This window comes from Pongo abelii, chromosome 23 (assembly GCF_028885655.2).
Source record: "Pongo abelii isolate AG06213 chromosome 23, NHGRI_mPonAbe1-v2.0_pri, whole genome shotgun sequence".
Classification (NCBI taxonomy): Eukaryota; Metazoa; Chordata; class Mammalia; order Primates; family Hominidae; genus Pongo; species Pongo abelii.
Window position 1 is genome coordinate 47,005,620 of NC_085929.1, and position 12,748 is coordinate 47,018,367.

At 40.3% G+C, this 12,748-nt stretch overlaps 1 protein-coding gene across 4 annotated transcripts in view; it reads right to left on the reverse strand.

Annotated features, from left to right (window-relative positions):
- Positions 1 to 12,748, reverse strand: part of MRTFA (myocardin related transcription factor A) — a 216,579-nt gene that overhangs the window by 115,558 nt on the left and 88,273 nt on the right. Inside the window, exon 1 of one of the 4 annotated variants that reach the window (XM_054543508.2) lies at positions 5,948 to 10,516. The exons of 2 other annotated variants lie outside the window; for them this stretch is intronic. In XM_054543508.2, coding sequence (XP_054399483.1) covers positions 5,948 to 5,993 — 46 coding nt within the window. In that variant the 5' untranslated portion in view covers positions 5,994 to 10,516. Of the gene's footprint in view, positions 1 to 5,947; positions 10,517 to 12,748 lie in introns of those variants that run through there. One more of the 4 variants, XM_009234411.4, reaches the window with a different exon arrangement.

The following is a 12,748-nucleotide window of genomic DNA, read 5'->3' on the forward strand; positions in this document are numbered from 1 at the left end:
CTTGGGAGGCTGAGGCAGGAGAATGGCGTAAACCCAGGAGGCGGAGCTTGCAGTGAGCCGAGATCGCGTCACTGCACTCCAGCCTGGGTGACAGAGCGAGACTCCATCTTAAAAAAAAAAAATGCATGTGGTAATCATAAAAGTGAAGTTCCAGAAAAACAAGACTTTATAAGTCTCGTCTTTATTTAATTTGGCACTGTTTTAATAAAGCTAAAACTGTAGTTCTTGGTCTTGACAGCTTGTCTCATCCAAAAAGAAACAAAAAGGAGGAAAAAAAAGATGAAGACTGACAAATGAAATCAAATTTCTTTGATCTGCGTCCTAACTCTAAGGGGACTTCAGATAAATCAATGAGTCACAGAAGGGGCCGGAAGATGTAGGCCAGAATACTGATGACAACAGCTGTCTGTCTACCTACCTGTCTTCTGAGATCATCATTAAAGTATGAGATCACCAAGACCAGGGAATACAGAGTAAGATAAGATGGAGGTCCACTGGAGAATTATGAGGCCTGTCGCATTCTGACTCCACTTCCCAGCGGGTGGAAGGTGAATACCCAGGCACTGGTTTTTATCTCCACCTCCTAAGATGTGAGTCATTCTGAGTAGTGACAGAATCCTGCAATGGAAAAGCCCAAAGAAAACCAAGATCTTTGGGAAAAATTATAAACAATCTCATATATTAGAGGTCTCTGATGGTTTCTTTGAAATGGATAAATTTCCTCATCTTAAAGTGGAGGGCAAGAATTTTCTACCTAAGGTTTCTCTCAAACTCTAAAATCCCTTAAATATAAAACAAAGTGGCCAGGCGCGGTGGCTCACACCTGTAATCCCAGCACTTTTGGAGGCAGAGGCGGGCGGATCACCTGAGGTCAGGAATTTGAGACCAGCCTGACCAACATGGAGAAACCCCGTCTCTACTAAAAATACAAAATCAGCAGGGCATGGTGGTACATGCCTGTAATCCCAGCTACTCAGGAGGCTGAGGCGGGAGAATCGCTTGAACCCGGGAGGTGGAGGTTGCGGTGAGCCGAGATCGTGCCATTGCATTCCAGACTGGGCAATAAGAGTGAAACTCCACTTCAAAAAAAAAAAAAGTATGTTCTTTTAAAGGCCGCATTAATATTTAGAGCAAGCTTGTCTGTCCTGCAGCCTAGGATGGCTTGAATGTGACCCAAAACAAATTTGCAAACTTTCTTAAAACATGATGAGATTTTTTTTTTTTGCAATTTTTTAAAAGCTCATCAGCTATCATTAGTGTTAATGTATTCCAAGACAATTCTTCTTCTTCCACTGTAGCCCTTGCCAAAAGATTTAGAGCATTAAGAGATCCAAAAAGTAGGTATTGCTAGTGCAATCTGGAGTTTTTCATCAGTTCTACAGACCTCTGAGTGATGTGAACCCAAATGGGGCACCTTCCTTAAAGAGTTAACATACTATCAAAAAGGGCAAAACTTATTTGTCCACAATCTGCCCTATGATACTTCCTTTTAACCTCATTTTTATTAATTGCCACTCCCCTCTTGACCCATACTATTCTAAAACATACAGTGCAGAAACAAACTGTAATGATTAGGGAAATAGAAGTTAAAAAAAATATGCAGGAATTTTAAGTACACAGATATCAAGGAAAGAGAGACTAAATGGACTGAAGAAGTATTTTATTTTTATTTTTTTGAGATGGAATCTTGCTGTGTCGCCCTGGCTGGAGTGCAGTGGTGCGATCTCGGCTCACCACAACCTCCACCTCCCGGGTTCAAGAGATTCCCCTGCCTGAGCTTCCCAAGTAGCTGGAATTACAGGCACCCACCACCACACCCGGCTAGCTTTTGTATTTTTAGTAGAGATGGAGTTTCACCATGTTGGCAAGGCTGGTCTTGAACTCCTGACCTCAAGTGATTTGCCCACTTCAGCTTCCCAAAGTGCTGAAAAAATATTTTTAATAATAAAACAAATATTTTCAAATAGATAACATGTATGTGGTATAAAACCAAAAAGATTTTAAAGTACACAGTTTAAAATAAAAGCATTTTCTGAAGGATAAATCAAACAGAACACTTAGAAAACTTCAGTGTATAAGTTGTGCTGTATTTCTTAGGCTGGTTAGTAGGTGTGCATTAATCAAATCTTATAATACTTTATATATTCTTTGGCATTTATGGAGTACTCTAATAATAATAACAACAAAAAGTCTCTTCCACCCCAGTCCCCCAGTTCTCTATTCCCCTTTATTGAGGCAGCCAGTGTTACCAGCTTCTGTGGTCCTTCCAGAGACATCCTGTGCATGGACAAATGTGTGAGTGTGCATACATACATGCACAAGACAGAGAGAGAAAAAACAAAGTGACTCCCTAACTATGCCTCATTAAGATCAGGTTTATGTCATGGGACCAAAGCATACCTAAGGAACTGCCTCAATCGTTTTCTCTACAAGTGAATTCTGTCCTGCTGTTGTTAGAACTAAGAGGACTGCACTGGACGGATACACCTTAGGGCCTGTCTAGTCAAAGCCTTACACATTAGCTGTCAAGGCCAAGTCCTAGCCTCGGCCTTTCTCCATTCTAAAACACACCAGAGTCAGTACCATGCCCCAATATTCCCTAAGACTTAGCTTCAGAAATTCCACAATGTCCATCTTATTTGTTTTGTTGTTGTTGTTTTTGTTTTTGTTTTGAGGCACGGTCTCGCTCTGTCGCCCAGGCTGGAGTGCAGTGGCACAATCTCAGCTCACTGCAGCCTCTGCCTCCCAGGTTCAAGCAATTCTCCTGCCTCAGCCCCCCAAGTAGCTGGGACTACAGACATGCACCATCACACCTGGCTAATCTCTGTATTTTTAGTAGAGATGGGATTTCACCATGTTGGCTAGGCTTGTCTTGAACTCCTGACCTCAAATGATCCACCTGCCTTGGCTTCCTAAAGTGCTGGGATTACAGGCATGCGCCACCACGCAGGGCCCCATAAAGTCCATCTTAGATCATTAATTATCTAAACAAAATGATTCAGATATGTTTCCATAGCAGTGAGAAAAGCTCTAACTGTGGTTTGATTAGAACACTTAGATTCAGCAATAAACATCACAGGCAGACATGGCATACTGCACATTCTGAGATGCAGAAGAATTCCAACTTTGAAAGCTATTTTTCAATAACATCTGCTTTGGACAAGGATTGGCTAAAATACAGGATGGTGGGTAGAAGATTCATTTCTTAATATAAGAACAGATCTCAAAATACTTCGATAAAATCTTGATTTAAAAGCTTATACTTATCAGGGAAAGTATGACAATCCAAATTTCATCACTCTCATTCATTCAAAAATACTTACTAAGTACCATGTGCCAGTATCAGAAGCCAATATATAGATTAATATATTGCCCTTGAGAAGCTAATGATCTAATTAGGAAGACATATACATCTGGCTGGTTCCAAAGGACCAGTAATAGACCACCAGCAGTGAGGAGGATGAAAGTTTTATTTTTTGAGACAGAATCTTGCTCTGTCACCCCGGTTGGAGTAGAATGGCATGATCATAGCTTGTTGCAGCCTCGACCTCCTGGGCTCAATCGATCCTCCCACCTCAGCTTCCCAAGTAGCTCTGACTACAGGTGGGCACCACCATGCCTGGCTTTTTTTTTTTTTTTTAAATTTTTTGTAGAGATGGGATCTTGAACTCTTGGGCTTAAGCGATCCTCCTGCCTCAGCCTCCTGAAGTGTGGGGATTACAGGTGTGAGCCACCATGCCAGGCCTTAAAGTTTGTATATAACATACATGAACATGTCTCACCAAAACCCCCAAGCTCCAAATATTCAAATGAAAATTGTTCATAAATATAAAACATACCCTGGAACTTTGCTATCATATTCAATATCCTGAAGTTTTATTTAGGGTAGAACTTTCCATCCTGAATTCTGTCAACAAGGTTTAGTTACTTTAAAACTCTCATTAAATAGCAGTCTCACCTATAAAGCATATATTCATATAGGTTAAAATATTCTATTGCTAGAAAATCTATGGCTCATGTTTATCTACTGTAAAGTCCAAAGGTCTTGACTTTTCAGAGAATGGCTTTTAGTTCACTGAGGCTTCGTAACAGATGCTTTTTCATTTCCTATCATAAAGAAAGACAGTATTTTACTATATAGCTGTCATATTACTGTTACAATCCGGCTAACGGCTACAGCACTTCAGAACAAAACAGTAGCAATTTGGCAAAACCAACACATTATTAATGTTTTTGATCATATAGGAGACAGGTACTGGAGATATCAGTTTGCTATTAGCCTTTCTATATCCAGAGTCTCTCCACTTTTACGAACATAAACAAAAGAAAGAAGTCCACAAACATGCTATGGCAGACCTTTCATTCTACCTGCATCCAACACTCTTGTCAATTTCATTTCACCTACTATCATCCTTTGAAAGTTTTATTAAGTAGCTGGTCCAACAGATGGGTGGCTAGCCCTGCCCAACACATGACGGAGGAAAAACAGCTCTTAGCAGGCAAGACAAGAAAATATTAAGTATGTCCCTTTCCCTCTTAAGGCTGAGAACACTGAGACTACCTGAGAAGAAAGCAAACAATCTTTTAACCTTTATAAAGAAAAGTTACTGGACTGAGATGATCTGTAAGTAACAAGGTGATTTTAAAAAGGGAGGGAGTTCAAATGCTAAAATCTACCCCTCAAGATAAAATAGGCACTTGCCCACACATAGCAGAGAACTGGAATAGACAGGAAAAATAAATAAATCCAAATTAGTTTAACTGGGAGCTTTTTCATCAGAGACAGATGGGAAACATTCAGATAAGCACACTATCTTGTTTAGAACACAAAGCTCAATAGATCTGTAGGAGGAAAAGGAAAGGCAACCTGAAACACATAGCCTATATGCATAAAAAATGACTCACTATGGTCATATTCGTAAAACCAGAAAGAACAAAATGGTAGTGGTATCTGTCTTCTTTGCCCCTTCCCTGATCATAAGCTTTATTAACCAGATAGCATCTGATCCTGTCTTCAACTGATGTATATCTGTGTCTTTCAACATACTACCTAAAATGCTCCCCAAGGAAAACAGTGAGACCAATTCTGCCAGAGACAGTATCTGCCAGAACCAAGAAGTCTTATTTTCCTTTGAGTGAAAGCCAGTGGATGGGGAAGAGGTCCCCAAATGCCACTTGTCTGAATCTTTTAAGATATGCTCTGAAACAAAAAAACACTACAGATTACATTTTAGTAGAGATCTAAAAATAGCAAAAGAACATTCCCTATTTTTAGATATCTGACTTCCAAGTGTAAAAACACTAAAAGTAAAAGAAACCATTGAAAACTAACTATATTTTTAAAAGTGTTTTAAAAACTCTGAATTGGAAAACTGTTTTTAGAGATAAAATTTCAAAAATCCTGCCTTGTGTTGACTGACTCTTTGCTCAAACTTACCCATCTCCAAAATTTAGTCCTAATCCTATGTGTTATTAAGGGCATTTCCACAGAACCAAAAGATGGTACAGAAAGGTTATACCACAAACGAGAAAGAACAGCTAAGAAAAAAAATTTAAAGATGCTTTCATAAAAACATAGAGTCTAGACTAGTGATTAAGGACAACAATGTATAAAACAGCAAAGCAATTTAATTGTCTTTCATTTAAAACAGTGCCACAGACAATACAACACTTGATTAAAGAAGACAAATAGTTTTTTTCTCAAACAGGTCTCCCCAACTGAATAGTCTTAAAACCAGTAAGCATCTAATTCAAAGCTGTCAGAATAACTAGAATTTGCAATAAGAGAAAAATTAATAAAATACTGAAAATGCAGTACATTTCTTCCTCCCCATTTCTGTCCACTCCTAGTACAAATATGACCAATTTTTTTTTAAAGAAGCCTATGGCAAATAAGATTTGTAGGAAATTATTAGCAAGTTAGGAAATCAGGATTTATGGGAATTACCTGACTGTACTGCCATCATTAACATCTCAGGTTCCAGTAGAGTCATGACGGATTCTTCCAGAAACAAAAATCCACAAATATAATGAAGAAAGTCAAAGTCACAGGAGAAAAGCTGTCTTGAAAGGCTATGGAAAGCTTTCACAAATTCAATCTGATGCCTTATGCTCAAATCAGACTGTGAGAATATCCCCTTCTCAGTGCAGTTACCAATTTATCCACCCTTCAGGCGAGTCAAGATGACACAGATTTGAATTACTGCCGACAGGAAACCAAAAAGCTCTCCAGTTAAGACATACTAAGTGTGGTTAGAACAGTGAGCAAGCTCCTCCCCTTGCTCTCTGGGGGAGGGGAGAGACATATATAAAGAGACTTTCAGAAAACAGATCAACTGCTTTTTTCCTCTCTTTATAAGAAGAGAAGACGAGGTTTTGTTCAAAATCCTATTGTAAGAGACTGCTGTTAATGCAGTTTAGTGGAACAGATTAAACACAATCCAAACAACTCAAGCTCATGAAAGAAGCAGTCCAATTACTGACCCATTGATGAGAGGTGGGGAAGAAGATTAAACACATATAAACACATATATACAAAATGTAAGCTGCATAAATTTTCTGAAAAAGAATTCCAACGGCTTTTTTTATCTGTGGTATTTATAGATAACAGGCTAAGGAAGTTGAACATTTAACTACAGAAGCTCAACTATTTCTCCACCCCCACTCCAATTAAAATATCTGTTTCAAAAAGTCATCTGAATACATTCCGGAGCTGTAATCTGTCTTTCAGATCTGTCAGTCCCCTAAAAGAGCCTCTTATTTGTGCCTATATTAGACATATGGTCTGTGAATAGACAGCATACTGATGTTATTTGATTTTATTTACTTTTTCTGTATGTTTGAGACAGGGTCTCACTCGGTTGCCCAGACTGGAATGCAGTGGTGCAAACATGGCTCACTGCAATCTCGACCTCCCAGGCTCAAGCGCTCCTCCCACCTCAGCCTCCTGAGTAGCTGGTCTCAAACTCCTAGGCTCAAGCGATCTGCCCACCTTAGCCTCACAAAGTGCTGGGATTACAGGCATGAGCCACCACTCCCCACAGCACCTTTCATTAACTGATATTCATAACAATGATATTAAGATTACTTTCAGTCTATCTGATTGACTTTTTAAAAGTTGGAAACTAAGAATCCATGTTTGGTGTGTTTATCTAGAATTCTTCAATCTTTCTGGTTAACTATCAGCCTGTATGTGAAAGCTGGCTGCTGCCAATAGCCCAGCGAATACCTTAATGCTTACATAGTAAACAAATGGTAAATAAAAGCACTAGGAGACCTTAAGAGAAAAAATAGTCTCAGAATGACTGAAGGCTATATTTTGTTATTAGTAAAGAGAAGCAATGCAGATTTGGGGTGAGGGAGACTCAGTACAAGAGAGAAAAACTTCCTTCCTTTCTCACTCCAAGAACATCATGTTTAAAAGAAAAGCCAGAAAAGCTCTATATAGAACTGTGGGAATGACTCAACAGGCAATGAGTAGCAGCCAGTGTGGGCTAAATGCTGCTCTGGGAAAGCAGAAGCATCTCACTGGCCCCTTCTGGCAACCAAATTCTCAAACTGACTTACGAAAAACGGGTAAATTTCAACTTTGAGTCTACATGACAGTCTGGTCAAAGGTTAGCAACTAAGGGAAAAGCATCCCTAAAAGGTTGAGAAGATTGAGTCATTCCTTGGTCCTTATGTGGGCTGTATAATTTGCTGTGTGAGAGGTTTTTTCTTTTCTTTTTTTTTTTTTTTTTTTTCCTGAGACTAGGTCTCACTCTGTCCCCCAGACTAAGTACAATGGCATGATCTCAGCTCACTGCAGCCTCAACCTCCCAAGTTCAAGCAATCCTCCTACCTCAGCCTCCCAAGTAGCTGGGACTACAGGCACATGCCACCACACCCAGCTAACTTTTGTATTTTTAGTAAAGATGGGGTTTCACCATGTTGCCCAGGCTGGTCTTGAATTCCTAAGCTCAAGCGATCCCCCTGCCTCAGCTACCCAAAGTGTTGGGATTACAGGCTTGAACCACCACACCTGGTCTTTGTTAAATTTACTTTGTCTCTCTAGTAATGAGGGTTTTCAAATGAAACAAGTTTTCACAGTTCGGTATTTACAGAAAAATAAATATAAACTTTAAGATTCCTGCACAGAAGACGGTAGGAAGGGCAGAGGGCTGGCTGTCTCCCTCCTGACAAAACTGTTCGCCATAGAAGAGAGCATGTAATGCCACAGTGTCAATACTCCAGCACCACAGGAGATATTGAGAGTCATGCGATAGGAACAACAAATAAACATAACATCTCAGTTGATTTGACTTTTTCTTAGCAATTCCACACCCACTATCTCATTGGCACTTTGAGGTAAAAAGAGCTAAATAAAAGAAAAACAATTTTTTAAACAGTAATCTTTAAAAAATTAAACAAGAAGCAATGTAATCTTTCCCAATTGCTAAGATTTTGCATTTACTCTCAAGAGTATTAGCACAGCAACATTCATTGTGAAAACAGACTTTAAAACAAATTTCACAGTTCTAAAAGTCTGAACCCCTGTGAAAGCTTCAGTTCCATTATTTTTTGTGCAAATTAGTAACACTTCATAGAAAAAGAACTAAAGTAAACTTTAACAAGGGCTCTGCACAAATGAAGATGACTTCAAGTTAACAGCACCAAGGAAATGAGAGATAATGATCTTAATTTCCAATAGAACAAAAGCTTTGCTTCTAATCCTAACTAGCTAATCAACACAAATTTGATATGATCTACAGTCTCTATTAATTCACTCTAAAGGGACATTATACTGCAGGATACATTTTTTTTTTTTTTTTTGAGACAAAGTCTCACTCTGCCACTCAGGCTGGAGTGCAGTGTGGCACAATCTCGGCTCACTGCAACCTCCGCCTCCCAGGTTCAAGTGATTCTCATACCTCAGCCTCCCAAGTAGCTGGGATAACAGTCGCCCACCACCACACCTGGCTAATTTTCATATATATTTTTAGTTGAGATGAGGTTTCACCGTGTTGGCCCAGGCTGGTCTTGAACTCCTGGCCTCAAGTGATCCACCAGCCTTGGCCTCCCAACGTGTTGGGAATCCAGGCATAAGCCACCGCACCCAGCCTAGCTTTAAATTGTTTAACAGTTTTGGCAGTTATTAACAATTTTTTTCTTTTTTGATTTTGAGACAGAATCTTGCTCTGTCGCGCAGGCCGGAGTGCAGTGGCACAATCTCAGCTCACTGCAACCTCCGCCTCCTGGGTTCAAGCGATTCTCCTGCCTTAGCCTCCCAAGTAGCTGGACTACGGGCGCCCACCACCATGCCCGGCTAATTTTTGTATTTTTGTTTGAGACAGTCTTTCTCTGTAGCCAGGCTGGAGTGCAGTGGCACGATCTCTGCTCACTACAACCTCCGCCTCCCAGGTTCAAGCGATTCTCCTGCCTCAGCCTCCCGAGTAGCTGGGATTACAGGCGCATACCACCACGCCTGGCTAATTTTTGTATTTTTAATAGAGACGGGGTTTTCACCATGTTGGCCAGGATGGTCTCAATCTCTTGACCTCGTGATCCGCCTGCCTTGGCCTCCCAAAGTGCTGGGATTACAGGCACGAGCCACCACGCCCAGCCGACAACAACTATTTTCTTAACGTAACTATAATATTTTCACACTTAAATTTTATAAATTCCTTAATATCAGTTAAACAATCGGTGTTCAAATTTTCACAGTTATCACTTCTTTTTTTTTTTTCCCAGACAGGGTCTCACTCTGTTGCCCAGACTAGAGTGCAGTGGAGTGATCTCAGCTCACTGCAGCCTCGACCTCCCAGGCTCAAACGATCCCCCCATCTCAGCCTCCCAAGTAGCTGGGGCTGCAGGTACATGCCACCATACTCAGCTAATATTTAAATTCCTATAGAGATGGGGTGTGTCATCATGTTGCCCAGGCTGCTCTTGAAATCCTGGGCTCAGGCAATCCTCCCGCCTCAGCCTCCCAAAGTGGTAGGATTACAGATGTGAGCCACCGCACCCAGCCCAGGTTAAAGTTTTTGACAGGAGTATTTCACAGGTGGTAGTGTGTACTTGAGCACTGTGCTCCTTCTCTTTGGCCTTGTTTCTACTAAAAACCATCCTTGTTACCAACTGATTGTTATTTCTCTTTGAAAATTCAGTTTAAGGTGCTGCCTTCTCCATAAAGCCTTGTCTGATCCCTGGAACTCTCCCCACCTTTCTCACAGCCTCCATGGATATGCTAACTACCCCTCCTTTAGGTTCCCCCAGCACCTGTGCCTGCCTCCATTACTGTTCTTTACCGCGTGGCTTAATTCTAGCCAGGCAGCGCGGTGGCTCAAACCTGTAATTCCAGCACTTTGAGAGGCTGAGGTGGGTGGATCAGGGGTTCGAGACCAACCTGCCCAACATGGTGAAACCCCATCCCTACTATAAATACAAAAATTAGCCGGGCATGGTGGCATATGCCTGTAATCCCAGCTACTTGGGAGGCTGAGGCAGAATTGCTTGAATGCGTGAGGTTAAGGTTGCAGTGAGCTGAGATGGTGCCACTACACTCCAGCCTGGGTGACAGAGTGAGACTCTGTCTCAAAAAAAAAAAAAAAAAAAACCAAAAACATACAAACAAAAAATTCCCCTGCATTCTCAAATTTTGCTCAGTGTCTGACATACATGACAGCATTCATAAATGTGTGCCAAGTGGAATGAAAAGCCCTTATCTATCACAGAAATTCAAATGGCATAGGAAAAGTTCATAACAAAAAAAATAATTACCTACCCAGAAAGGGCAGGTGCTCTGCTAAAATTTTCATTAGAACACATACTGAAGGTGTTATTACTTAGAAAACTACATGAAGTATTGAAGTATGGAGTTAACATAAACAAAGACATTCACAATAATACCCTCAGGAATATTAAGTCTTAATGAGAACGAAAATGCTGAAATTATAGGGAATGAATAAGAGAAATCAGAAAAACAGAGAACCTTGGCTCACCTACAGGATAATCTTTAACCATAGAAAGCTGTCAATTTCACTAATATCAATTTCCATAATAAAATGTAATTTACACATGTATACACAAAAGCAACAAATGTATTTTTATGAACTCTGTGGGATTTCAGAGCACAGAAATGTAATCCAGTTCCTGTGCCCATTTCTGATTTGAGTTCTCACAAGTGTACGCATGAGTTTGTTAAGGCTTAGCTCTACAAAAAATCTAGTCATCATACCCAAATGTCATGGGCTCCAACCAGTTAAGACTTTCCCCTAGACACCTAGTATTGGGCACCACTCAAAAGATAACATAACCCAGCATGCAGGCAAGTTGCTACAGGTCCTGAGGCAGCTTCCATTTCCTGTGACCACAACCTACTGCTGATGAAGTACTGAGTCAAGACCTGCAAACCTGGGATCACACATTACCACAGGTATATTATTCCTTAGACCCAGGATAGATGATGGCTGTGTGTGTGTGTATATATATATATTTTTGTTTGTTTGTTGAGACAGAGTCTTGCTCTGTTGCCCAGGCTGGAGTGCAGTGGCGCGGTCTCGGCTCACTGTAATCTCTGCCTCCCGGGTTCAAGCGATTCTCCTGCCTCAACCTCCCAAGTAGCTGGGATTACAGGCGCCTGCCATCATGCCCAGCTAAATTTTTGTTATTTTTAGTAGAAAAAGGGTTTCACCATGTTGGCCAGGATGGTCTCGAACTCCTGACCTCATAATCAGCCTGCCTCGGCCTCCCAAAGCACCGGGATTACAGGCGTGAGCCACCGCAACCAGCCTAGGTGACGGCTATATTTTAAGCTCACTTTTTAAAGATTTTTATTTATTTATTTTAAGACAGGGTCTCACTCTGTTGCCCAGGCTGCAGTGCAGCGGCACGATCATGGCTCATTCATACTTTATGTCTGAAATAAAGTACTCATTTCACATCACTTCCTCCCAAACTCCCTCCACTGATATACTGGTACTCTTCCAGTTCCTTTGTGACAATTTTCCCCAATAACCTCTGCCTCCTCCTCCTCCTGATTTCTCCTCCCACCCGCTACCCCTGTCTTCACACACGCTATTACTTTTCATTTGTTAAACCACTACTTATGCTTTGGATCTCTGCTTAAATGTCTCTTCCTCAAAGAAGCCTTCCCTACATTAAAACCCTGACTATTAGATCTGTTATTCTGTTATAATATCTTGTGTTTTTGTTTTTTTAAAAAGCAATTACTAAAGTTTGTAACTATGAATTAGCTCATATAACTCTTTGTTGAGTCTTTTTCTTTCATGGAACTATAGAAGTTCCATGACAATAAGAACTTTATCTGTCTTGTTCATTACTCTCTCTCCAATACTTAGCACACAGTGCTAAGATCTTAATAATCACAGAATAATTTTTCCAACATTAAAATGGTCAAATTATTTAAGCCATTATTTCCACTTCTAAGGAAATAATCTGAAATGCAAAAAACATTTTAAAAGATATTTATCCAAATATTAATGTAAGTGTGAAAAACAGAAAATGATTCAATTGTCCAACTAAGGAGAAAGTAAATAAATGATGGCACAGAACAGAATGTTATGCACCCCATTAAAAAAGGCTACTTATAAAAATATTTCAGTAATATGAGAAAAGCAGGACACAGAATTGGGTCTGTAGCATTAGCTCAGTTATTTTAAAAACACACATTTGCAAGAACACTAGAGGGATATAAACCATATACCAACAGTGATTTTCTCTGGGAGATGAGATCCATTAGAATTTGGGC